The 27,322-nt window shown below is 43.5% G+C and overlaps 1 protein-coding gene across 2 annotated transcripts in view; it reads left to right on the plus strand.

Annotated features, from left to right (window-relative positions):
• The window catches only part of NLN (neurolysin), a 50,178-nt gene extending 30,803 nt beyond the window's left edge, over nt 1-19,375 (plus strand). Inside the window, exons 9-14 of one of the 2 annotated variants that reach the window (XR_014787604.1) lie at nt 1,138-1,339; nt 2,874-3,060; nt 4,493-4,621; nt 6,831-6,967; nt 14,421-14,632; nt 17,849-19,375. Coding sequence is in view for 1 of the 2 variants with exons in the window: in XM_084833326.1 (XP_084689452.1) it covers nt 1,138-1,339; nt 2,874-3,060; nt 4,493-4,621; nt 6,831-6,967; nt 14,421-14,552 (787 nt within the window). In the remaining variant the exon portion in view is untranslated. Of the gene's footprint in view, nt 1-1,137; nt 1,340-2,873; nt 3,061-4,492; nt 4,622-6,830; nt 6,968-14,420; nt 15,316-17,848 lie in introns of those variants that run through there. The other variant, XM_084833326.1, reaches the window with a different exon arrangement.
• Nucleotides 19,376-27,322: the final 7,947 nt, after the last annotated feature.

A 27,322-nucleotide genomic window follows, 5' to 3' on the forward strand; every position in this document is an offset into this window, starting at 1 on the left:
TGGATCAGAAAACTGGGGCAGGGGGATTAACCCCACTTTGCCCAGCATCATGGCCCTGATCTGAATTTGAGTCGCCTGCAACATGATGCCTGTGGCCATCATTGTGCCCTGGACACCTTTCTTGGTACCTCCCAAGGTGCCTTGCCCTCCTCACTTACTTTTTTTTATGAACACATTTTCTTACCAGCAGCTGGGACTGATGTGAAATAGGTTCCTGTTGGTGCTGAAAACAGAGCTGTTCATAGGAGGTATCTGGTGCATTAGGGCTCAGACCCCACATCTACCTTGTACTCAGTCTTTTAGGGAGTTAATTGTCCTTTGCCACGCAGCTACATCCTCTATCCTTTTGCTGGAGTGACAGGGAGCTCTGGGAGCCACAGTCCTTTTGTATTACCACAAAAGTGGCCATGAAGGTGTTTTGATCGGAATAATTTGGGTCCCAAATGTACTGTGTACCTTCTGGGTGTAGTTACTCCCCCTTCAAGGATCTCTTTAGAAGAGATGAGGCTAGTGGAGATGGTGGAATATGAAGACAAAAGGCTAAAACCACCCATTCTATTGTTCAGCTCCAGAAAATATGACATAGTTTAGCTACTCTCTATGGAAAAAGCTAGAGCTCTCACAAAAGCTAGAGCTGTGGAACCTGGTTTAATGCAACAGTGATAGTTAGAAATACGGTGAAGTTGAGGGCTACCTATTATTGTCTATACCTTGCTTCACAGTTTCAAAGGCTACCATTACTCTTCATTCCTGACATTGTTTTGCATGTTTGAAGGGAACACTTCAGGAGATAGGATATGTCCTTTACTATTTACTGTGACTAAGGATAGCTTACAGTAAAATTGACACACAAAAGTGGCCCGGGCTGTTCCCTTAAGTAGCATTATGTTGACATTTTAAAAGAAAACAGGTGAGCATTAGTTTAATTTATAGGTTTGTATACATAGGGCTGATGGCGTTTTTTGGATCCCAAGTACGATGGCTGTTATAAAACTATAGGGAAATGCTTTCTTGTTCTTTGCTATTCCAGGAAAACGATGAGCCTTTTTCTGTTATAAATAAGCAATGCCAAATGATTCATCATCTTTCTCTGTGGTGCTTTTCTAAAGGATGGTTTTGGCCTGTTTTCTTACTCAGAGAAGGAAAGTATGGGCATGCTGCATGCTTTGGTCTCCAGCCTGGCTGCCTTCTTTCTAATGGCAGCAGAATGATGTCAGTAGCAGCTCTGGTAACAAACTTCACAAAACCAACACTGGATCGGCCATCACTGCTGCGACATGGTGAGGTGAAAACTTACTTCCATGAATTTGGGCATGTCATGCACCAGATATGTGCACAGGTCAGTTGTTGCCTTATTCCTCCAAAAACAAAAAAGTAAAATTTCTAGTCTGGTTATGTGAGTGTAACTTCCATGTTTAAAGAAGACAAGAGATCTAGTGCCATGTCAACTTTTCCATGTTGAAAAATGTTTTATTTCCAAATTAATGGTAAATTTGAATGGGTCCTATATTTAGAAACCTTTTCACTTTGTAGAGTTTGTATATTTCCTATTACAACAGTATTTAAATAAATCTGATTACAAGAAATACTTACAATCAATAAGCCTTGATTCCACAAAAGTCAATGACAGACTTGCTAATTGACCATAGCAAATGCTGCCACTTGGACGCTTAACCTGCTTCACACCTCTGCTTGCCCCAGCCATTATGAACTGAGTTTGCTTGTACCTGCAGAGCCCTATCCTAGGTTCTGGTTCTTTATCACTCTAGACTAGAGGTGGGCAACTTGTGGCCCTCCAGATGTTTTGGCCCACAAATCTCATGATCCCTCACCATCAATTATGCTTTCCAGGGCTGATGGGAGTTGTAGGCCAAAACAAATGGAGGGGCACAAGTTTCCCACCCCTTCTCTACAGTGTTAAAGTGGGCTAGTTTGGATGATACCTGAAAATTCTGATTGGGCCATATGTGTGGAGCTGACACCCTGGTCCCAATTCCACCAGCCCACACATTCAAATTATAGCCGATGTGCATTGGCCATAAGGTGGAATGCAACCCTGTTAAGTGTCTTTTCAGCACTTTTTAACTTTCTATAGCTCTGGCACTTTTTATTAGATAGATTTGAAGTTTTGGACAATTGTAGACCTAATTAGCTAGATTATGGATGCCAAGTTTCAAGTTCTTATCTCAACAGGTGTTATTTTTATAAACAGTGGAATTTTGAGGTTTATAATGGTGGAATATTGTTTTGCCACACACACACACACTCTCTCTTGTATTCTAGTTCAGTAGTCTCCAAACTTTTTTGATCGTGCACCCCATCAGTAAAAACAGATTGAGCACCCCCCCAATATATGTATATTTATTTGTAAATAATATACATGTACTACTGTACTAATATATTATGTACATCATAAAACATTTATTTTTTTCAAAAATATCGGCTTGGTAGCATACTACTGACAGCCACTTGTCATCACAGAAGAGGTCAGCAAAGTTGGAACCAATTTGCTCTCCTTCAGCAGGATGGATGGCAACTGCTTCCATGCCACAGCCGAGCAAGGGACTGCGCCTTCCTGTGCTGTGCCTGGCAGAGACTGGCGCAGTTGCTCTAGGTGGCCGTGGCAGAGGCAGGATAGGACTGGAGCCGAGAGAGAAATGCCAGGGAGCTTCCCTCTTGGCTCCCATCCCATTCTGCTGCCTCTGCTGCTGCCATCGTTGCACACAACAGCAGCTGGTCAGAGCAGCAGGAGGCTGGTCAACTATCATGCAGCTCGTGCACCCCAATGGATTGTCTTGCGCACCCCTGGATGCATGCACCCTACGTTGGAGACCACTGTTCTAGTTATTTATATTTGTTCTCATCTTTCATAGACTGATTTTGCTCGGTTTAGTGGAACTAATGTGGAAACAGACTTTGTAGAGGTACCTTCACAAATGTTTGAGAACTGGGTATGGGAAAAAGAACCACTACAACAAATGTCAAAACATTATAAAGATGGAAGCCAGGTCCCAGATGATCTTCTTGAAAAGCTCATTGCTTCTAGGCTATCCAACACAGGTATTCATTCTCTCTCTCTCTCTCTCTCTCTCTCTCTCTCTCTCTCTGGATTTTGGCTGGGTTTGATTTTATGTGTGTGAGAGAATTCTTGACATAACTTGAGTGAAAGAAAATCATAAAAAGATAACAGGTTTGTAGCAATATACCCTTCTGTACAAAAACAGATATACCCTTGCAAGAAATATCTGCAAATGTTCTGTATTTTAATGTCTTCAGTTATGAGGGAAGTCTAAGAAATCTGTTGAGGATCTGTCTGAGCTATTCTAGCTAGGGCTGATGGGAGTTGTAGGCCAAAACATCTGGAGGGCCCCTGCCTTAAGTGAACAGAGAGCACCTTTGAATTCAACTCAGTGAGCTTAAAGCACCTCTTCCAACAGAGTGCAAGAGGGAGTACACGGCTTCCTCTTCACCATAGCCAGTATACTGCCTACCTTTGTTCTGGGCAGAACACAGCCAGAAGAGAACTAAAAAGGGGTTGATGACTATCAAGCTCAAAACCGGATCCCAGGTAACTGTTTTTTCCCTGTAGTAGGGAAACTCGTTCCTAGAGTTTCTGGGTGAGTAAGTGGCATAAGCTTATGGGACCATTTCATATATTGCCTCTTAAGAGCATACGTGTTCATATTTGAAGTGGCTGCACACAACTATTTTGCTATAGAGCACACCGCAGATACACCAGTCAGTCACAGCTCTCTGCTGTGTGTATACATATTGTAATAGATACATGTGGCTACTTCGAACTTGACTGCATATGGTGTGCACCTGTAAGCCATAACATGCGCAGTAACCTTAGAGTCCACTGGCTCTTGTATCGGCTCCACTGAAAATATGTGAAGGGAATAATGATACCCCAGGTTCACACAACGCCTTTCATCTGCAACCAGTTGCTAGCCACTCAGCAGGCTAGTAAAAAAAAAAGTTAAGGACAAAGACTTCCACCAAATGGATGAGGGACAAAGTAAACTGTCCTTCTGCCAGCCTGATGTTTTTCTATGGTGGTTGTAGATGAAGGGGTTTTCCTTTCTCCACAGCTAGCACAGAAATCAAACAGTCGTGGCTAAATTTGTCCTTTATAAGCCTCCATTGTGGTCTGCTGCCAAAATTCAGCAGCAAACCACCTTTTTTTGTTACTGCACCACAACAGTGGCAGGAATGTGGCCCATAAGGAACATGGCTGGAAAGTGGCCCCCAGATCCCCCGAAGTTGGCCATCCCTGTATTTCAGGTGACTTCTGAAATACAAGGCTGATGTAATGTTCATAATGGCATTTTTAATCAAATTCCGCTGTGCTATAAGCACGTAATCTAATTCTTTTTTGTACTATGTTTCCAGGTAGGATTTTATACCACTCACCACATCTTACCAAGCCCCTTGTTCTGGTGGTGTGGTGGTGGTTTGTTAAAATGGTGTTTTGATCCTCTTATTTAACTAGGTCTTCTGACTCTTCGTCAGATTGTTTTGAGCAAGGTTGATCAGTCTGTTCATACAAAGTCTTCTGCTGATCCCGCTGAGGAATATGCCAAGTACTGTGAAGAAATTTTGGGGATACCTGCAACGCCAGGTTTGGAAACTTAACATTTCCATCTGTATCTAGTTAGGTTTTTTTTTTTTTAAAAAAAGCATTAGTAAAAAATGTGTTAGGAGTACATTCCTTATAACAAAGTAAGGAATGGTATTTATAAAACATTTTTTTCATTCAAAATGGATGTGGCACAGTTGCTTTTGACATTCTTATTATTGTGCTCCCACCACCCCCTTATGGAGAAGGCCTGGATACGTAGGGTTAGATATAGAATTCTTTGAATGGAGTTCTGCTCATTGAACTAGTGCTCTTGTGTATCTCCTTTCCCTGGACCCCCTGAAAAACTGCTCCAGAGGGTTGGAAGATGCTCTGGAAGTGTGGGAGGTGGCATTGGGAACTGTAGTGGGTTGGGGAGGGAGATAGCCTTCTCCCCACCACCACTTATATTTGTGGCCCCTCTGCTGGATCAACATAAGAACATAAGAGCCATCCTGGATCAGACCCAGGGTCCATCTGGTCCAGCATTCTGTTCACACAGTGGCCACCCAGCTGTCGACTGGGAACCCACAAGCAGGGCATGAGCGCAACTGCGCTCTCCCACCCACAGTCCCCAGCAACTGGTGTACATAGGCTCACTGCCTCTGGTACTGGAGGTAGCACATAGCCATCAAGACTAGTAGCCATTGAATGCCTTTTCCTCCAGGAATTTTTCTAACCCACTTTTAAAGCTATCCAAACTGGTGGCCATCACTACTTCCTATGGTAGTGAATTCTATAGTTTAACTATGTGCTGTGTAAAGAAGTACTTCCTTAAGATCCCTTAAGTCAGGGATGGGCAACTTTTGGCCCTCCAGATGTTTTTGCCTACAACTCCCATCATACCTCACCACTGGTTATGCTTGCTACGGCTAGTGGGAGTTGTAGGCCAACAGTTCTGGAGGGCCACACTCTGCCTTAAGTGAACATAGGGCACCTCTGAATCCAACTCAGTGAGCTTAATGCACCTCTCAGCAGAGCACAGGATGGAGTACACCTCTTCCTCTCCTCCACAGTCACCACTCTGCCTACCTCTGTTCTGAAAAGAGCAAAGCCAGAGGAGGAGGAGTGAAGCAATCTCCCAGCAGGCTGTGCACAGCTCTAGCAAGGCTAGGGATGCTGGAGAAATCCTCAGTGGATTTAATTGAGGTTGGATTCCTAAGAATCCAAAATTTGCAGCAGACCAGCTCTCCCTGCTGCTTTTGGCACCGGCAGGGAGCACATTTTATGCAAATTGTGGCTGTAAAGTACTTAGTTATTGTAAATTACAGCAGCAATTTACACATAAGTAAGCACTTTACAGCCACAATTTGCGTAAAATATGCTAATTATGGCCATAATTGGCCCAAGATATGCAAATTGCTTGCACAATGTACATATCTTGCCATTTTTAAAGGGGAATTTAGATGAAATCCACAAGCTGGGCTGGGGGCTCCAGGGAAATCTGTCAAACTCCAAGAGGGCTGGATTTCCCCATGACAGACATCCCCCAGACTGGACCCAGGCAGATTCGCACATCCCTAAGTAAGATACAGGACCTGCTTGCACTTATCCCAAAGACAACACATTAAGTTGAGGGTGGCAACCAGGGTGCATCCTCAGGCAGTTGCTAGAGCTGCATTACTGACTGCATCTGAGAGCCACCATTTTAATTTCCTCCAATGCCCTAGAATGACACTAGGTCAGGCACTCTGGGGTATTTAGGAATTTAAAATGGTAGTTCCCAGCTGCCTTATTGCTGCCACTGCCAAGTAATCCCAGGGCTCCCCATTGTAAGAGGGAAATCACCAGAGGGCACTTTGTCCAGGGCCCCCTCAAACCTGGGGTCAGCCCCTGGTGGCCACAAATGGGAGAACCTCAAATTCTCTGCCTCGAATTTGGATCAAGTATTTCTCCTTCCTCTTTCCCTCAGGTGTGCCCTGACCCCCTCTGCTTCACTCGCATCACTGGGAGGTGGCTGGCACCTCAGGAAGGGTCCAGTATGATCAAGAGGCAAATGTTACACTGCCTTTTATGTACTTGATATTTACTTGTTATATAGGTCCTTCCTCCAGTACAGAGCACTGTATATGGGATTCTCCCAGATGTGCTTGGCTTCAGAGATGTAACTTCATAAGATGCCTTCATACCCTTCTCTGAGAGAGACGTTCTGTTTTACTCAGACCCTACATGATCGATATGCCCCATGTTTCTCTTCCTGCTGTTTTTTAAGGTACAAATATGCCAGCTACCTTCGGACATTTGGCAAGTGGATATGATGGCCAGTACTATGGCTACCTATGGAGTGAAGTTTTCTCTATGGATATTTTTTACAATTGCTTTAAAAAAGAAGGAATAATGAATCCACAGGTAGGGAAGTTTGCTTCATGATACCTACTATAAGAGGTCCATTTAAAACTTTCTGTAGTCTCAAAAATATGGTTTACTAGAAAGGATATAACCATGAAGTTTGAATTCTTAGGCTTTTCTGCTATATTTGTGTCAAGTAAAGGGTAGTCGTTTAAATCTGCACGAACCACAGGCGTATTTTATAACGTTTCATTTTCTTTGATAGTATTATATTTTTGATTTATTGTTTTCATTCTGAGCTGCTATGAGAGCCCTTTTGCTAAATATATAAATCATTATATATGTAGTTTGACATCTATATATAATTATTTATATATACATTTTAATCTAAAAATTCAGTGGCTACCCTTTTGTTTGGTTAGAACTTGAAATAATACTGTAGAATCCATGTCAGCTGAGTTTTGAGCTGTGCTCCCTTCTGTGAAGAAGCACTGCCCATTCATCCGGTGACTTGACTCACCACCCATTGGGTTTGACGTAGATGAAATTGTGTTTTGTGGTTCTATTCAGTTGCACTGGCCCTGAAAATATATAATGCTGTTTGCATTCTGCATATATTAAAATGAATGCACAATCTAAGATCTTGGGTTGGATCCAGATTTACCCTGGATCAACTGTGCTGGCGGAAATGGATTCCTGCCCCCCTCCTACCGGCAGCAGCCTCTTCAGCCCCCTGAAAATGCTACCCAGAGAGTCAGGAGACCCTGCTGAATTTGGTGAGCTTTGGTGTGTGTGGGGGCGGAGATATCCCAAAAAATCAGGTGGAGGAACTTTCCAAGAACGGAGCCCTTCCTCTTGTGGAAGGCAGACCCTGGATCCAACCCTTTATATCTAAAGCGAAGCAAATTTCTAGCCCTATTCATCATTTTATTTATTTAGTTAGTGCCCCACCTTTCTACCAAAAAATGGCACTCAGGGCAGCTTACAGAACCAATTAAAATGGATTAAAACAATTTATTTATTTTTTATTTTATTAATAAATTTATTAATCGCCCATCTGGCTGGTCACTCAGCCACTCTGGGCGATGTACAATATACAATAAAAACAGTTTAAAACAATAAAATTCTACAATAAAAACATTTTCTAAAATACCCTAACCCACCCCAAATGCCTGCCTGAACCACAACGTTTTTAATGCACGACGGAAGCTCATTAAAGAGGGGGCATGACGGAGTTCCCTAGGGAGGGAGTTCCACAGAGTGGGGGCCACCACAGACAAGGCCCTCTCCCTCATCCCCACCAGTCTAGCTGTCCTGGCTGATGGGACAGAGAGAAGGCCATCCGAGGCTGATCTTGTTAAGCGGCCTGTCTGGTGCTGCTGGAGGCGCTCCTTAAGATACATTACATTACATTAAATACAATACATTAAAATACAATAAAAATATAACCGTTACAGGAAAAAAAATTAAAAACAGCACCTAACCCACCAGATCCACTTACAGGCTAAAGACCTTTGTAAGTAAAGCAAACATAGGCTCCCTTGGGAGGGAGTTCCATAGCCTGGGAGCAGCCCCCAGAAAGGCCCCTTCTCGGGACCATGCCTCTGAAGGCGGTGGTCTTGAAAGAAGGGTCTCTCCAGAAGATATTAGGAACAGGGCAGGCTCATGAGATAAGGCAGTTTTTCAGGTAGCCTGATCCTGAGCTGTATGGGGTTTTATAGGTCATAACCAGCACTTTGAATTCTGCCCAGAAACAGACCTGTAGCCAGTGAAGCTGTTGTAACAAGGGAGTTGCGTACTCCCTGGAACCGGTCTCGGGCAACTGTCTGGCTGCAACAGTCTGGACCAGCTGGATTTTCAGAACAGTTTTCAAAGGCAGCCCTACATAGAGCACGTTACAGTAGTCCAAGCAGGATGTTTCTAAGGCATGTGTGACCATGGCCAAATCACACATCTCTAGGAACGGGTGCCGTTTGCGCTGTAGCTTCAGCTGTCCCAATGCAGTCCTGGCAACCACCGAGAAATGGGCATTCAAGAGTACACCCAAACCGCGAGTCTGAGTCTTCAGGGGGAGTGTAACCCCATCAAGTACAGGTTGAATCCCTGTTCCCGGATCTGCCTTTTGACTGACCAAAAGCACCTCTGTCTGTCTGGATTAAGCTTCAATTTGTTTGCCCTCATCCAGTCCATCACTGACATCAGGCATTGATTTAGAATCAAAACAGCTTAGTTTGATTTAGATGGAAGAGAGGGATGGAGTTGGGTGTCATCAGCATACTGGAGGCACCCAACGCCAAAACTCCAGACAATCTCTCCCAGCGGTTTCATGTATATGTTAAATAGTATGGGGGATAAGATGGAACCCTTAGGAACACCACAGGCCAATGGCCATGTCATCAAACAGGAATCCCCCAGCACCACCTTGCCCCTCCAAGAAGGTCCAGAGCCACCATATAATAGTGCCTCCTAATCCTATGTCAGACAAATGCCCCAGAAGGATGTTATGATCAATGGTACTGAAAGCTGCCAAAAGGTCCAGCAGAACTAACAGGGATACACTCCCCCTGTCCAGTTCCCAGCGTCGATTGTCCACTAAGGCGATCAAAGCAGTCTCTGTTCCATAACCAGGTCTGAAGAAAGATTGAAATGGATCTAGATAATCCACCTCATCCAGAAATCCCTGAAGCTGAGAAGCCACCACATGCTTCAGTACCTTGCCCAAGAATGGAATATTGGAGACCAGCCAGAAATTACCCATACAGTGGGGTTCAGGGAGGGTTTTCTCTTGTGCAAAGATCTTACCACCGCCTCCTTTAGGCAAGATGGAATCACACCTTGCCGTAAGGGGCATTCACCACTGCCCTTACCCACTGAGCCAATTCTCTCCCCCCACATTGCTTTTAAAAACCAGGAAGAGCAAGCACACAAGTGGTGGGCCTCTCCTCTCCAAGGATCCTGTCCACCTCCTTGGGCTGCACAAACTGAAAAGTATCCATTATAACTGGACAAGCAAGAATCAAAGTTGCATCTATCAAACCTGTATCAACTATGGGAGGAATCCCCAATGTGGCACCCACAAAGCTCTCCACTCCCTGCCCCCTTCAAACATCAATTTTAAAGAAGTACAGATTCACCTTCCTATTCCTGAACCTCCCACTGCTCAGCTGTTCAGCGGGCAGGAAGAAAAGGAAAGAATTGCTTCCTGGCCCCACCCAATCTTCTTCCATTCCCTCAGACCTTTCCCCTTTGCTCTCTGTCTCTCTCCACTCCCAGCCTCTAGCCTCATTATTTCTCTACCCAGCCACCTTTCCTCACTATTTCTCTCCCTTCCTTTTCCCTAGCATTTTTTCTTTCCCTTCCTAACCCCTAGCCTTGCACTTTCTCTCCCACTCACTCCTTTATTTTGCTGTTTCTCTCCACCCCTAGCCTCCAGCCTCACTCACTATTTCCCATGCGCACAGACAATTTACCTTGCTGTTTCTCCCTCTCCTAGCCTCCAGCCTCACTCTTTCTCTCCCCTCTCTCCCTTTGCCTTGCTTTTCCCCCCTCCCTCCCAACCTCTAGCCTCATTATTCCACCCCTCCCCACCACCACCTCATTTGACTAGCAGCCATTACATGACTAGCCTCATCCTCCATGGGAGCCATTTTGTAGTGGTACCCATAGCAGGTCCTCAAATTCTCAAATGTGCCCACAGGTCCAAAAAGGTTGGGGACCCCTGAACTATGGCATCCAAGTCAGAATAGCATTTTGGGTTGTAACCACACAATGTCCTTCCAGTGGAATAGACATCGCTCACAGATCGAATTCCCCCTCTGGAAAATTTGGGGGACACTCCAGAGCAGATTTGGGGACTGCAAGGCAGGGAGGGGAAGGGAAACTCCCACTGGATTTCACCCAATACATTTTTAAACATTCAGGTAGCATCTGCAAAATATTCAATTGATGGATCATGTCTGTATTGCATAGCTATCTGTCCTTCACTTGCAGCCTTATCGAATGACCAAGCTGGTCTAGGGCTGGAGTCTCATATAAGTAGTGATGTCCAAGAAGAATTACTTTAGAAAGCTTTATCTGGAATTACCAGAATCAAACCATTCTGGGTAATACAATCGGAAAGCCGGTATAGAAATTTTAATAAGACACAACTGGCGGCCAACACTTGTTCACTTTTGTAGCTCACCAGACTGAAAAGTATTCAGCTTTTATAGGGCTTAACCTATTTCCAGATTTAATTTGTTTTCTTCTTCTGTGAACAATAATCTCACAACTGTATAAGAAGAACATCGTTGGGCTCTAGACCTGGTCCATTCATCGAAATTTCCGTGAGAAAGGTTAGACTACAGGACATTCTACTTGTTGCTTTATCCACCTGGAAGGCCATAATAATTGTAATAGTTGTTGGTTCTTTAGCATCTTTTTAAAAAGCTGCTGTGGAGTATAAAGATGTAGAATTAAAAAGAATACAAGGGAACCTGGCATGAAGGTGTACAATCTTACATGACCAGGCATATGAGGAAGAGGAAATGGTAAAGGAAAACAGTGGAGGAAAAGAACAAATTAAAATAGCTTAGTAAATTGGAAAAGACATGTGAAAGTAGATAAGCCTTGAGGCACTTCTTGAAGAGCTGGGAGAGACTGGGCCCTCCTAATATGCAGGGGCAGTGAATGAATTCCAGAGATAAGGTGCTGCCAAAGAAAATGGATGGCGGCATCAGACGTCAGATATAAATTTTGGTCTAACTAGAAGATTGGCACTAGAGGAACTCAGGGCTCAGTAGGAGTATGTGGAGATAAACAGGAGCACCAGAGTGCAAGAGTTGAAAAGCAAGAAGTAAGATTTCAAAACGAACACTGTTAAGTGATGAAAAGCCAGCGCACAGAGGAAGAATACCAGTGATTTTAGCAGTGGAGGCTGGTAGCTCCAATTTTGGTGGGGTTGTAAATCCATTCTGCGCTTTAGTCGGAACCAGCCAGAACTCTAAAGGAGCTATCCAAAGTGCTGAGCCCTGTCCCCAAAATGGGTTCAGCACCTTGGATAGCTCCTTTTAGCTGTCTGGCTGATTCTGACTAGAACCCAGAATGGATTCACAGCCCCACCAAAATCAGAGCTGCCAGGCTCCACTAAATTTTAGGTAAGGGAAATCTAATTAAAAGAGCATTACAGTAATCTAGGCAACTACTTCATGCCCAACTGTACTGTCTAGCATAGAGGTAGGCAACTATCTGGGGGCACCAGGCTGCCTACCCTTGGTCTAGCACAACTTGCCGTGTGGATCCTCCCACTTATATGTAAACTTATCCGTGTGAGCAACGTATGTCTCCAGAAATATTCAGCACTGATGTGAAAATTTTCCATGGAAGTGGACTGATCAACATTGAAAGGTAGCAGGGCCGGCCCCACTATTAGGCATAGTCAGGCAGCCACTTCAGGCAACAGATTTTGGGTGTCATAAAAGGGCAGCAAATAGATAGTTATTTAATGTGATGTTTTTATATTGTTACTGCCAGGGATGAGGATTTTCTTCCTCATGTGCCAAAATAACTTACTTAGTTTTGGGTACTAGGCACATTGGCCTTTCTTTCTCCAATTCAGGCAGCCAAATGTCTTTGGCAGGTCCCTGAAAGGTGGGCATAGCGAATCACCACATGGAAGTATCTTCTATTGTGGATGAGGTTACCTGTAGACCTACTCTCATACAAGGGTTGGGTGAATGGAAGAATACCTTTAGACCTGTATACAGTGACAGTCATACACACACACATTATGAATAGAAAAAACAACCCAAAAACCCCTTCATGCATTACTGACATGAATAGGATATCACCTGATTATTAGGGAGTGCGGTTGCACGCTTGGCCCTGGTTCTGGATATCTTTGTGTTACCTTGGTCATCCGCAATGAAGAAGACTACGCATGAGCTGCTCTTGTTCCTCACACATAGGCTTCTTCACTGCAGATATCCGTACTAATGTGTAGACATCTGGAGGTGGGGCCAGCAGCTTACTGGTCCTCAGTAATGGTACGATGCCTCCTTCATGTGAATAATGTGTAAAGAGGCTAAAGATACCAGTATTTTAATTTATTTTAGTGTTTTAGGGTGCAATCCTATGGGGATAGGCAGCCGCCTCCTGAACTCGAAGGCAACCGCCTACCCAATGCAGGGCAGGAGAAGCACGGAGGTGATCGTTCCCGCCATGCTTCTCCTGCCCTGCATTTGTGGCTAGACAGCTGATTTCGGCTGTCTATCTATGGGAAGTTAGAGCGGGGTAGGAGGCTGCCAGACGACACATAGGATGTGTCGTACCGGCATTTCCGTCTTCCCCACCCAGAACGCCCCATTTTGGCCACTCTGCACTCCTCTTCCAAGCACGGAGTGTGGGGAAGTTCCGCGCTGCCTGCAAGGCAGCGCGAAAGGGGCGGTCGGTCAGTTCTTCAGGAACTGACCTCGGAGTGCAGGTTGGCTCCTGGAAAACCACATATCCTATGGCTGTCTAGCCGCTGACTAGTGGCCATAGGATTGCTCCTTTGATCTATTTTAAATTGTTTTGTATGCTGCCTTGAGTGCCATTTTTGTGGAAAGGTGGGGTATACATCAAATAAATAAAATAAAAATAAAGAGTTCAGCTGGCAGAGATGCAAACATACACTCTGCCAACTACAGATGACACCATGCATCTGATTAATATTTATTTATTTACTTACTTACTTATTTGATTACTGCTTAATAAAGTAAAATCTCTAAGTGGTTTACGTACAAAAATATTAAATATCTTAGTTAGAGATACATATATAATACAATGTAACACTAAAACATTTCAACTTTCATCAGTGCCATGGGGTGGGCAGAAAGTAGATTTCTCGATGTTTTGCTGTTCAGTTTCCAGAATCTCCGGCAAGCATGGTAAGTGGTCAGGAATGCCGAGAGTTGAAGTCCAAAACATTTGGAGATTACTTTCTGCCCACCTCGGTCACAGACCATTTTGTTTTGCTGCAACAATCTGTGACTATGAAAACATGCTAGAGGAAAGTATTCTTCTGAAGTTGTACCTAAGATGGCTAGAGGCTACCTATATAATACTGCCTAAAAAGGATTCTAGGATTATAGAGATACAAAGCTTAGCCCCATATATGCTTAACAGAGGACACTGTGGAAATATGGACAGACATATTGCTTGGCAGGTATGTTTTCTTCAAAAAGTCCAATACCCTTTGACCTTTTTTGGTCACTGCAAGTCTTGTAAACCTTTAAAAAAAGCCTGGTTTGCTGATTGTGTGATAACAAATGAGTGTTGGAGACTTCTGAATATCCATGTCAGTCACACTGTGAGGTGATATTAGGGCAGTGGAGGGAGGAGAACAGCCTGCGGTAAGACAAATATAATAATTGCTGCATTGCAAGACTGCAAAATGCTTCCATCCTACACAAGTTTGTGTCATGTTTATTTATTGTGGATTTAGAAATTTTGCATAAGCATGAAATGTTAACCTACCATTTTTATTTTCTCTCAGGCTGGAATGAAATACCGAAATCTTATCCTGAAGCCTGGAGGCTCATTAGATGGCATGGATATGCTCCAGAACTTTTTGGGTCGTAAGCCAAACCAAAAAGCTTTTCTATTGAGCAAAGGATTATATACTTAATAAAACTATGGGTTCTTTGTAATCCGATGTCATCTGGGGAATCAGCCTTGTAATGCCTGTTGATTTTCATGTCCTGAAAGGTAAAACACAAGAGTGTTCATCATGAAAGATCTAACTGTTTTGCTAGTGGTTTTTATTACTGGTTTTCAATATTCATAATTCTCACTGTCACCCAATATCTACACTGAATTGTACTGTAACTCTTACTTTTTATTAGTAAATTATTTGTGGATTCTAATGAAGTCATTTTAAAAGTGTTAAATAAATTTAATGTAACATTGAGCATTTTGTTGGTTTTTAGTTTTGAACAACAAAGTAATCACTACTTTTTCAGTGTACCACATAATTTGTACTCAGGATGTCTAAATCCTCTTTTTGAAGTCTATTTTGTGGGATATACCAAACTTGTATGAAAGCACGGCATTCACAGAACAATGACTGGGCCCAAAATTCAACACCAACCTCCCAAAATCCGTCTTCCACTCTTCATAGAGCATAGGATCTGGGAATGTGACCATAACAGGAAGTGGTGGGGAGAAGGTCTTTCCTTGCATGGAATCAGCATACAGCATATAGTTCCATCTCCCAAGCTTCAAATTTTCTGTCTGCACATTCTCTCCCACTGCGTTTATGACTTAAGGCAGGGGTGTTTTTCTCTTTCAGCCTGAGAGTGGAATTCAATTTTGGGAAACCTCTCTGGGGCCACATTCCAATGGTTGGTGTGGCAAAATGTGAAGAGGGTGGGACCAAATGCAAAGGGGGTGGGGCCAAAATAAAAAAAAAATATATTTTTAGCTTAAAGCTCTTATTTCCAGTAACTAAGGCTTACAAGAGGCATTTCACTCTTTTAGAATGAGGGGGCAGGACTGCAAAAGCCAGGAAAGCTGCAAATGGTTGGGGAAAGGGGTGAGGCCAGTGGAAGGGACAGGACCCTGTGGGATATCCCAGATTTGGCCTGAGGTTCAAGACCCCTGATTTAAGGAAATAATCCTGTTTGCTGTGGTACCTTCTACTTCAGTTCAGTGGCATCAGCCCATACTTGTGACAAGTGAAACTAGCCTGGCCACAATTCTGTCAGTTTGCCAGAAGCTGATTGTGGCCAGCCACCTTTTGCTTCTCTAAGCCTTTGTTGTGAGGGAGGGAGAAAAATGCTTCTGTTTGCAGGCTGTCAAAGTTCCCCTTTTGACCTGGACCCCTTGAGCAACCCCTTAGGGATCTCTTGCCTCCTTAAGAGTCCCACCTTCCTTCTTTTAAACTTCCCCTTCCCAGTAATGTGGGGTTTAGGCTGTAGACATGGGGTGATTGACACTCTAGACACAGGGTTTAACCACAACAGTTTACTAGTAGATTTAAAGCAAACGAAGTACAACTAAAGGTATTTACACAATAGAGCTGAGTGATACAAAAGGCCTTAAGAGAACATAAACGTTGCAAAACGCCAGTTCCTTTATCCTAGCTGTCCTTAGACCTGCTTCTTCCTGCTCCAGACTCTGCTTTCACTTCAGGCTCTAGCTGTCTCTGCTCTTGCTTTAGCCTGGTCTTTCTGACACTTACTGGCTCTCTCTCTCTCTCCCTCTCTCTTTATATACCCTCCTCCCTCAAAACCAAAAGTACTGCTTCAAACCTGAAGAAATTAAACTAAGTGGAGAAATGAAACTGACACTTAACTGGAGAAATAAAACTACTCCTCTCAGGGTTACCTGCTTCCAGCAGAAAACTCCGGGCCTCTGAGCCTGACTTCTTTTTCTCTGAAAGCCTCAAATCTTCACACAGGCTAATCTGCACATTCATAAAAAACTTACAGTATAACCTTCAGAATGCAGATGAGGAAGTTGCACCTCTTTGCATATATAGAAAAACATAAATGTTGGGCAGAAGTCTCATTTGAGTCTTTCTGCCTAATATGGAGAGGTTTCTGAATAACATATGGTACATCACAAGAATGTTGCTTTCTAAATCTGCTAACAAGAAGCTTCCACAGAAGGGAGATCTTCTGAACAGAAAGGCTGACATTTGAAAATTTAGGAAAGGAGCGAGTGAGAGGGAGCAGCAGGGAGAAAAGCTTGCATAAAATTGATGGGCTAATATTTGTTGGAAATTAGCCTCATTTTTAAAAAACAAAACAGCCTGTGTGGATACTTTGTGGATGAAATTCTTGCAATACTACAACTGACGTAAATAGCAAACTATCATTAATATCCCTTAGGCTGTGATCTCAAGAACATTTACTTTGTATTCAGTTCCATTAAATTCAATGGGATTTTGATTTTAAACATATTTATTTGGAACTGAGTGTACATGTTTATTCTTTAGCAGCTTTATATACTTTTCCATATACTAGTCCCCCAAAGGGACTAATTTAAATGCTATTGAATAGCCATGTTTTAAAACTAAATGCTGTAAAGCAGGGGTCCCCAACCCCTGGGCCACGGACCGGTCCCGGTCCGCAGCCTGTTAGCAACTGGGCCGCAGTAGGGGTGTGCAAAACCCCCTTACCTTTGGTCCGCAGGAGGGGAGGCGATCCGTTCCCCCCCCCCCCGAATCTTCGCCAGCCCTGGCCAGCTCCACTCCTCGGTGAGTCTGCAGAGTTGCCGGCCAGCTCCGGCTGCTGGTGGACTTCTGGCCACTGGGACGCAAATGGCGTCTGCATAGCAGACGCCATTTGCGTCCCTGTTCTTCAAGTAATAGGCTACGTAAATCTTTATGGTCCCTGGTGCCAAAAAAGTTGGGGACCGCTGCTGTAAACTATCGGATAGGAACTCCCATATTGGATCAGCTGCATACCTTATTTGTCCTACTGTCCTCTTCAGTTGCAACTCAAGTCCTTGACTACAGAAGAGTTGCAAGCCCTACTTTTCTCTTATTCATTGTCCTTGGACAATTAAAGTTTGCTGTTCTGGCCAATTAGGAAAAATTCCAAACAGCAGGTGTAGTATCTCATTCAGACCAATGAAAACATCACAATATAGTGAGCAAGTGTTCAAGTTCCAAAGACCAATTCTTCAATCAAATCTTTTCTATCTCTCTGTCCCCCCTGCTCCTCTCTCTCTTTCCCCTCTTCCTGGTTTGTTGTTTTTAACAGAAGATCTAGCCTGAAGAAGGGCTCTAGAGAACTTGAAAGGTTATTCATTTCCCTAAGAAAACAATACCACACTTTTTCCATGTTAGTTATTATTCTAGCAGTGTTTCAGTACTCAGAGATCAGCATGGATATGGTATTCCAGACAGAAAAAATGAGCTTGGAGACTGCTTTAAACATTCTATATCTAACTTATATACAATTATTTCTATTACAGTATTTGGACTTCCTAGCCAAGCCTATCCTGTGGACTCAAGATTGGTAACATCAATTCTTGGACTCTAAGAGAGCAATCCTATGACCCCTAGACAGCGTCGGGGTGAGGTGGGGAACAGGATATTTTGGATTCCTAAATCCGACATCAGAGACAGCACTCCAACCTCAGACCTAGGAGCCTGAGCTCCCCGTCCTCTCCCCTGCCCCCTTGCAGCCAGTACAGAGAGAACTGTGCCAGCTGCATCTACAAGGTCACAAATGCAACCTCGGAGGGAAGGGAAAGGAGGCATGTTAGGGGGAGGGGAGGAGACTGGGAAGGCTGCCTTATGCCATATACAGAGGCCACCCTAGCCTCCTTCCCTCCCCCTCCCCGATGCCTCAGCTAGACGGGCGAAAACACCCAACTAACTTAAATGCAGAACAGGGAGGGGGGAGTGCGGAGGTGAAAATTGCCTCCATGTTGCTCCCGCTCTGCACAGGGTTCCTGTCAGCCTCCAAGTTCAGAGGCTGGCAGGAATCTTGATAGGACTGCATCCTCAGTTCCATCATTATGTCCTAAGTGGAGGACTGTATATTTTGCCTTTGCTTTATGGGGCTGCTTGATCAATAGGTTAATTGTATCTATTTCTGTGACTTTTGGAGGTCCAGTCAGCTTTAATGATCGCTGCTCTTGAGTCAGTGACTGTAGGCCGCTATTATTTGGCCACTGAGAGGCCAACTGAATTGCCTTTGCACGGTCATCCATCTGGTCGTGTATATATATAACTCTTCTTCCATTTCTTATGGCCTTCTGTAGCATTAAAGAATGCAAAATTGTTCACTTCCTTTGAGTGATCTGCCCCATATATATTTTGGTTCTGTTCTCCGTTAACGAGTTGCTCACTTTCCTTGGAACTAATCTTAGTGTATTCCATCTGTAAAATGGGCAAAAGCTTAATTCCTTTATAATATTCTACATATACGCATGCTATATGTTTTGTGACTTGATGTGTAATCTGTAGATGAGATGACATGCTTCAGTTATTGGCTCTGCACATATTTCTATTTCTTGTTTTGTGCTTGTGGCAGATTGTATAGCCTGGAAATCATCTGTTGGAGCCTACCTTCTTCTTGAGTTAGAATTCCACCCCTGATATAAAGTGAACTGCAGCTGGAATGAATAGTAATGTCTTATGTGTTAGGACCCATAGAGATGTGTAAACTATGAATAGGTCTGGTAATATGATAATAGTAATATAATTTTAGGTTGCAATCTTGTACATCGGTGCTTACTTTAGAGGAAGGGCCATAGCTCAGTGGCAGAGCATGTTTTCCATGTAGAAGGTCCCAGGTTCAATCCCTGGCATCTCCGGGTAGGACTGGAAAAAGTGCCTGAAACCCTGGAGAGCCACTGCCATTCAGTGTTGACAATACTGGGTTAGATGGACCCATGGTCTGACTTAACATAAGGCAGCTTCCTATGTTCCTATATGGCAAGTCTCATTTACCATAGTGAGATTTACTTCGGAATAAACATTTATGGGATAGCACTATTGGTGTGTATTCTTTGCAGTCCTTATATTATTTCTCCTTACAACAATGGGGTAAAGTATATTAGCTAAGTCTGGAATATCAAATACAATTCATTAATTTTATCTCTATGAAGATAAACATAGAATCAGAAACATCTGATAAAATTGCAAACTTAAAGTCAGATCAGTTGGACCACATGTCCAGGCTATTCCACCAAAATTCAGAAATGATACATTTTCACATCGAAGTAGGAAGGTCAGTTGAATACACACAACTCAATTGTTTCTGGTAATCAATATTCTTTTGTCTATTTAGTGTCTACAAATAAATGTCAGCTACTTACTTTGTCAACATGCAGCCATCAACCCTGTCCAAAAGAGGGTCAAGAAATATCCTCTGCAATCAATGAACTAAAAAGAAAAGGAAGGCAATGTTTTGTAAAACCAGAGAGGCATTCTACCTGCTGGCCCATTTGTTGCCTAATTGCTCCTTGCTTATGGTAAAAGCACAGGACACTATACTGTGGTGACCCCCATTGACAAGGAGTGTTTTCATTAACTGCCAGTTGGTGTGAGATTCCTGTGTATCTGTGAACACCGTGCAGCTTATGTACATTTCTTCGCTTTCCAAAGCCATCTTCATGGAAACATCTTAGTTTCATTTCAGTGCAGTAAGCTACATGCCCCTGGGGGTAGCAGGGTGTTACCTTTTAAGGAACAGGTAGGCAGCCTTTTTACGCTGTGAGCACATTTGGCAATTTGAGAAACAGTCCTGGGCACCACCAGAAAATGCCTGTCATGGGAGGCATGGCAAAGGACAAATAACCTGTCAAAAGGTTGAATACAAGGCAGAGGTGGGATCTGAGCCTCAACACACCAAAAAAACTAATTTGAACCCACAGTTTTCTGCACCAACAGAAATTTATTTCATAGCAATCCCAGCTGCTGGCAAGAAAATGTGTTAATTTAATAAAATACTTGGGAGGAGTAGGGCAACTCTATGAGGACCAAGGAAGGTGTCTGGGAACACATTGGTGCCCACGTACACCACACTGCCTACCCGTTTTAAGATTATATCCAAAAAATCAGTTTCTTCTGTTGTTTCAGAAGATCCAAATATCCCTCCAACCCACCCCAATGCAGGGTAAATGTTTTAAAATAAATCTTTTGTTTGTTTATTTAGTACATTTCTATACCGCCCAGTAACCAAAACTCTCTGGGTAGTTCACAACAATTAAAACCATAAAATACAATACATTAAAATATAAAAGTTTAAAAGAACAGTATAAAATAAAGATAAACCCCAAAATAAAACCCAGCAGCCGTGCAAAGATTTAAAATATAGTAACAGATTTAAAGCAATTGAAACTGAAAGACCAAGATGCCTAGGAAAATACGATTTTCACCTGGTGCCAAAAAGAACACAATGTAGATGCAAGGTGAGCTGCTCTGAGGAGCTCATTCCACAACTGGGGTGCCACAGCAGAAAAGGCCCTCTTCTTAGTAGCCACCCACAGCAGTTCATTTGGCACCAGCTCCCAGAGAAGGACCACTAAAGACAATCTTAGGGCCCAGGCAGGTATATATGGGAGGAAACGATCATACAGGTAACCTGGGTCCAAACTGTTAAGGGCTTTGAATGTTAATACCAGCACTTTGAATCCAGCCCAAAAATGGACCGGAAGCCAGTGCAGATGGAAAATACTGGCATAACAATGATCACATTGGCCAGTTCCTGTTATCAGTCTCACTGCCCAATTTGGACCAGCTAAAGTTTTTGGATTGTTTTTAAAGACAGCACCATCCGTAATCCAGATGAGAAGTTACCAGAGCATGGATAACTGTAGCTAGGCTATCTCTGTCCAGATAAGGATGCAGTTAGTATATCAGCATAAGCTGATAAAAGGTGCTCTGTGCCACGGTGTCCACCTGTGCTTCTAGTGACAATGCTGGATCCAGGAGTACCCCCAAACTACGAACTTAATCCTTTAGGGGAAGTGCAACCCCCTCCAGAACAGGTTGAATATCACCTAGCTGGGCAGACGAACCACCCACTAACAGTACCTCCGTCTTGTCTGGATTGAGTTTCAGTTTATTGGCCCTCATCCAGTCCATTACCGTGCCCAGGCACTGATTCAGAACAGCCACTGCCTCACCTGGTTTTGATGAGAAAGAGAGGTAGAGCTGGGTGTCATCCGCATATTGATGGCACCTCAGCCCACACCTCTGGATAACCTCCCCCAGCGGTTTCATGTAGTTCTTGAACAGCAAGGGAGATGGAACAGAGCCCTGTGGAATCCCGTAGCATAGCTGCCAAGGCCCAGACCAATAATCCCCCAACACCATCCAAGTAGGAGTGGAACCATTGCAACGTAGCGCCTCCAACTCCCAACCCAGACAGCCTACCCAGAAGGAAACCATGGTCGATGGTATCGAAATCTGCCAAGAGGGCCAAGAGAATCAACAGGGTCACACTCCCACTGTCCATCTTGTGTGCTTTGGAGGAGCATCACGGTTATCTATTGGTCAGTGCCCACATGATGTTGTTGATAACAAAACTCTCCCACGATGCCTGTTTTTTTCTTTGCTGTCCTAATGGCAAGCATTTTGGTAATCAGTATATCTAATAAGGAAAGAAATACCAGTTTCTGATGTATTCTGATTTCTCACACACACAAAATGGAAACTAGGATTGGGATATGCACCTATGAACCGGCTCATTTCTCACTGTCATCTACTGAGTTCTAGAGAAAGAAAGAAAGAAAGAAAGAAAGAAAGAAAGAAAGAAAGAAAGAAAGAAAGAAAGAAAGAAAGAAATAAGCTTTAATCTGGAAGATAGTTGGAAGGGGAAACATGACCCTCATCCAAACACTAGGACTACCAGGACAGGAGCAGGCTTCAATTCCACCCTAGTGGTGTCCCCAAGTGCACCCCACTATTCCCCCCCAATAGATGTCTGCTAACACCTCAAACCCATACATCACTATCTTTTGGCATATAGTCTGTATGCTAATGTTTCTATATCAGGTCTTTTATTCCCTAAATATTCATGGTAAGCAAGCAAGCTGTTTGGTTACCCTTTGTGTAAGGTCTGGGGATGCCCTTACAAGGGAGTAGACAAGCCCTTAGACTAAGGGTGGCTGTCTCAGACTAGTTAGATAACGATTCCCTTACCACAGGCCCTGGGACCTGAGAGAAAGGGCCATGGCTCAGTGGTAGAGCACCTGCTTTGCATGCAGAAAGTCCCAGGTTCAATCCCTGGCATCTCCAGGTAGGGCTAGGAAGAAATCCTGCCTGAAATCGTGCCAGTCAGTGTCAACAGTACTGGGCTAGATGAACCAATGGTCTGGCTCAGAATAAAGCAGCTTCCTATGTTCTTATGAGTACACTGCATTTCTTTGCAATCTAATCAGGGAAAGATTTAATCATTTGTTCACTGAACACTTCCACTGAAATGACAGGATTTACTAGTGCTCAGTGTTGGCTGGATTGTGCTCAGTGTCCTTAGCAAAGCAAAATGATACATGCATTGGGTCATTTCTAACTCCTATGGTGCATTTGCGAAAAGGAAGGTTGCACTGTTGTCTCCCTGACTTTTCTTAGCCTTTAATATTATTTGTCACTTTAAAAAGTTAACATAATAGCACTTTTGTGTGATCTCTCTCTCAAACACACACACACACACCTGTTCCCCTGCTAAGTTTGAAGAAGCAGAGGCCATAGCTCAGGGCAATCTGCTTTCATGACATCACTCTTTGGCATTTTCCTAGGAAAATTCATGTGGCAGTGGAGCCTGATACCGCTCTACAATGCGGATCTGTCTGGGTCTCATTTTTGTATCATCAAAATGTCAAACAATATTTTTAACTACTATCGTTGCAGATTTAAAGCCCAGAAAACTGGACAGATTTTTCTGTGTCTGTGACCAGATTACACAGCCAGCATTTAGTTTGTGGGGCAAATGATCAAGCCAGCTGTATGTTAAAATGGGATATTGGACTGAATATGTCCATTAACCTTGCTATTTACTGATGTCAAGATTTTTGTTTACATTTGCTGCTAGTGTCCTAATATGGTCAGAAATCAGCAGTAAATTTCAACATTTAGACTGCAATCCTATGCAGGTGTAGACGGAAAAAAGCCCTACAACTCCCAGCATGCCCCAGCCAGCATGGCTGGCTGGGGCATGCTGGGAGTTGTAGGGCTTTTTTCCATCTACACCTGCATAGGATTGAACCTTTACTGAATTTCTGTTTATAAGCATTCCATTGCCACTGTAATTATGACCACTGCTCATACACATCTTCATAACACAAGTAATAGTGATGCTAACGTGGCAAATCTAACTAGTGGGGCTGCAGAGGTGGCGCCAAGGCCATGTGGCACAGCAGTTTCTCAATACGTTACATGGTGGTGCAGCACAGAAAGTGATGCAGAGGAGCTTGGAAAGGCATGAAAGTTGTAAAGGGCATTTTTTCCCACTCTCTCACCAGTAAGCCTTTAAATAGATGGATAGATAAAATTTGGCGTCTCTCCAGTAAGCCTTTAAAAAATGCAACTCTCTTTCCAGCAAGCCTTTAAAAAATATATTTGCCACCCTCTCCAACACGCCTTTTTTTAAAAAAAGAAACAACTGTTTGCAACTCTTTCTCTCACCAGCAAGCCATGCTGGCTGGGGGAAAGCTGGGAGTTGTAGGACCTTTGGCTGTCTAAACATGCAGAGGGCTGTGTCCCTAAAGAGTATTTACAATTCTCTCTCACCACCAAGATTTTTATTGAATTTTATTAATATAACCTACATTTTCTTTCCACTCACCGATCCACTTAAAAAATGCACCATCTCCTCGTTTCCTGCAAAAGCCAGATCTTTCACAGAACAAAGTAAGGGACACAGAAGAAAGTAAGGGAAAGCAAACATAGTATCCCATGCAGCTACATACCATCACCTTCCTCCATTGGAAATGGATGGGATCGCACTACCACCAGCATGCATACAGCAAATAGCAGAAGAAAGGGAACTAGAAAGAGTTGTTGGGGGAAGGAAGCTAACACAGACTAGCTAAGATCAGCAGAGCACTGCCCACCCTGCACTCTGCCTAGCATCACCTCTGGGTGCTAACACCAATGATAATTAAACTAATCACTCCAGTCCTAATAGTGAACTGAGCTGGCGAGTGCCACCAGGATTATGCCCCAAACCGCCAATGTCTGGCTGGAATCTAGAGCCACTCCTTTTAGGTGGGCGCATGCACTGCATGCACTGTAGGTTAGACCTGTCTTGTTTTTTTCTTAATGGCACCTTAAATTGGGCTCAGAAACAAATAGGCAGCAAATGTAACTGGCACAAAATAGGTGTAATGTTGATCAGAAAACCTAGCTCCCAAGCATCCTAGGGAAGGCATTCTGCACCAAATCTAGGTCAAAACCAGATTGGGATGGATCTAAATAACCTGTGTCCTCCAAGATTGCTGGAGTAGACAGGTCACAATTCACTTCAGGATCTTGCTTAGAAATGGCAGATTAGAAGCTGGGTGATAGTTTTCCAAAGCCATGGGATCTAAATGTTGGCTTTTTCGAAAGTGGTTTTCTCGCTGGCTGCCTCCTTCAATCATTGAGACCACACACACCCTTAGCGAGCTATTTACCACAGCAGATACCGGTAATGAGAGACCACCCCTAGCCAATTTCAAAAGCCAGGATGGGCAAGGATCAAAAGAGCAGCTGGCTGGTCTTTGTCCTCTGAGTAGCTTGTCAACGTCTCCAGGCTGCACAAGCTGAAAGGTATCTATAACAACAGGTCTAGGGAAGATTTCTTCAGGAGTGGTCTCACCTCCATCTTTTTCAGGTGGCCCTGGCCACTCCCTCTCACAAGGAGACATTAATCATCTCCCTAGTCCAGCCCACTGTTCCCTCCCTCCTGGTTTTTATTAGCCAAGAGGGGCAAGGATCGAATATGCAAGTGGTTGCAGGAACCTGTCCAAGCACCTTGTCCACATCCTTGAGCTGTACCAGCTGAAACTCAACAAATAAAACCAGACCAGGCTGTGCTCTGGACACCTCACCTGATTCACCAGCAGTAAAACTGGAAGTCCCAGTGGATGCAAGAGATTTTATTTTGTAAGTGCCTAGACAGTGCATTACAGTGGGCCTCAGATCATTCCGTAGTGTCTTCAGGGCCAGAATGTAAAAGGCCCCAGACAACCCTAAAAAAGCTCTGCTGGGTGGCATATGGACAATTGAATAGAGGTGATGAAATATTTTTTCCTTGCCTCTCTCATTGCCTTTGAATACCATAGGTACACATCAGCATTCGATTGCATCCACTAGGAGTTTTTCTCCACCTGCACTCAAGATGTCCCCTATTTTGTTTCATCTCTGGGGTATATGACGGAGCTGTACGAGCTCTACTCTGGAGAGGGCACTCAGGAGTGATCATGTCAACTACTCAAGTAATTTCTGCATTGTGTTGGACTAGATAGAATTTGAGACAGCCCTGTGGTTGCCAGATCACTCCAATAGCTCAGGCAGAGAGGCTGTTGGGTAACAGTGTGGTGCATTGATTGGAGTGATGAGCGATTAGATTACTTCTGATTCAAACAGAACAGGGGTACAGAGCACCTGTCAGCATGAGGGCCAAATTCCATGTTGGAAAAGCTCTCAGAGGCTGCTTTCCAATGGTGGTCAGGGCGGAAGGCAAAAGGGGTGGAGCCAAAAAACAAAAAAGACCAGCATATTTTAGCCTAAAGCTCTTACTACTAGTAGCTAAGCCTTAAGGAAGGTATTTCAACCTTTCAGAAGGGGTGGTGGTGGAAAACTGCCAGACAATCAGTGGTGAGGGGGAAGTGGGCATGGTGGTTTGGGGACCACAAGAGGGCTAGATTTGGCCCCTGGGCCTGGCATTCTGCACCCCTGAAGTATAACAGCCTCTACGTGTTTGTGGGGATGCTCAAGACTGACAGCCATCACAGGAAGGGGATATTATATATGCCACTAGAATTCTCCCATTGGAAGTCAGCAAATTTACTGCAGGACTTGTCCAGAATACGTTGTTTAGAGGAGGCCATTATATTTCCCCAAATGTATTTTTAAAGCATGTATAGGAAAATGGCCAGAAAATGGCCATGGATGAGGATATTTATAATATAGGAATACTTAGGTAAGAGTCTGAGGCATTTAAATAGCAACAGTGATCTCTGTGGGTTTGCCAGATTTCAACCCTATAAATATGCTTGTTTTACAGGCCTCTTTCCTTCAGACATGTTCAAAGTCTGAACAGAGAAATTCAGCCTTTGGTTTGCAGGCTTAGTGACCGTTTGAAATACTTTTAATATGACTTCTAATTGGTGTTGGCTTTAGAGATATATGATCACGGATAAAACACACAAGAATATCATGTTTCATTATGACTTTACAGCTAAAAAAAAGATAAAGTACATGAGATTTGGCAAATGGTAGACATTACACTGTGTTTAGAACCATGTATTGAGTTTTTCGGGGGGATATTTATTATTTGGATATTGGTTGGATATTACATTGTTTGTTCATTTTGAAGTATTTTTATGTCTCCTTTCCATTAAATTGCCCAAGGCAGCATGCAATATAATAGCATATTAAAACAACAATAAAACACAATGTAATCAGCAATTTAAAAAGAGAGAGAAGAGGCAGCAGCTAAAATGCTTCAACTAACATATCAGGGAGCTGACAATTAACAACTCAGTAGGCCTGAAAAGAAATGTCTTTACACCATGTTGGAAAGCAGTTAGAAAGGGGGTGAGACAGACCTCCCTTGTCAAGGAGTTCCAAAGTCTAGGCACAGCCACATAGAAAGCCATTTTCAGTATCCCAACCAACTGCAATTCAAATGTTGGTGGGAAGCAGAAGAGAGCATCATGGAAAGTTTCAATGGGCAGACAGGCTTCTTTGGATATTTTCATGTTGAGAGGTTGCTCAGGTTAATGATG

This window comes from Heloderma suspectum, chromosome 2 (assembly GCF_057233095.1).
Source record: "Heloderma suspectum isolate Gila_16-S chromosome 2, 16-S_ref, whole genome shotgun sequence".
Taxonomy (NCBI): Eukaryota; Metazoa; Chordata; class Lepidosauria; order Squamata; family Helodermatidae; genus Heloderma; species Heloderma suspectum.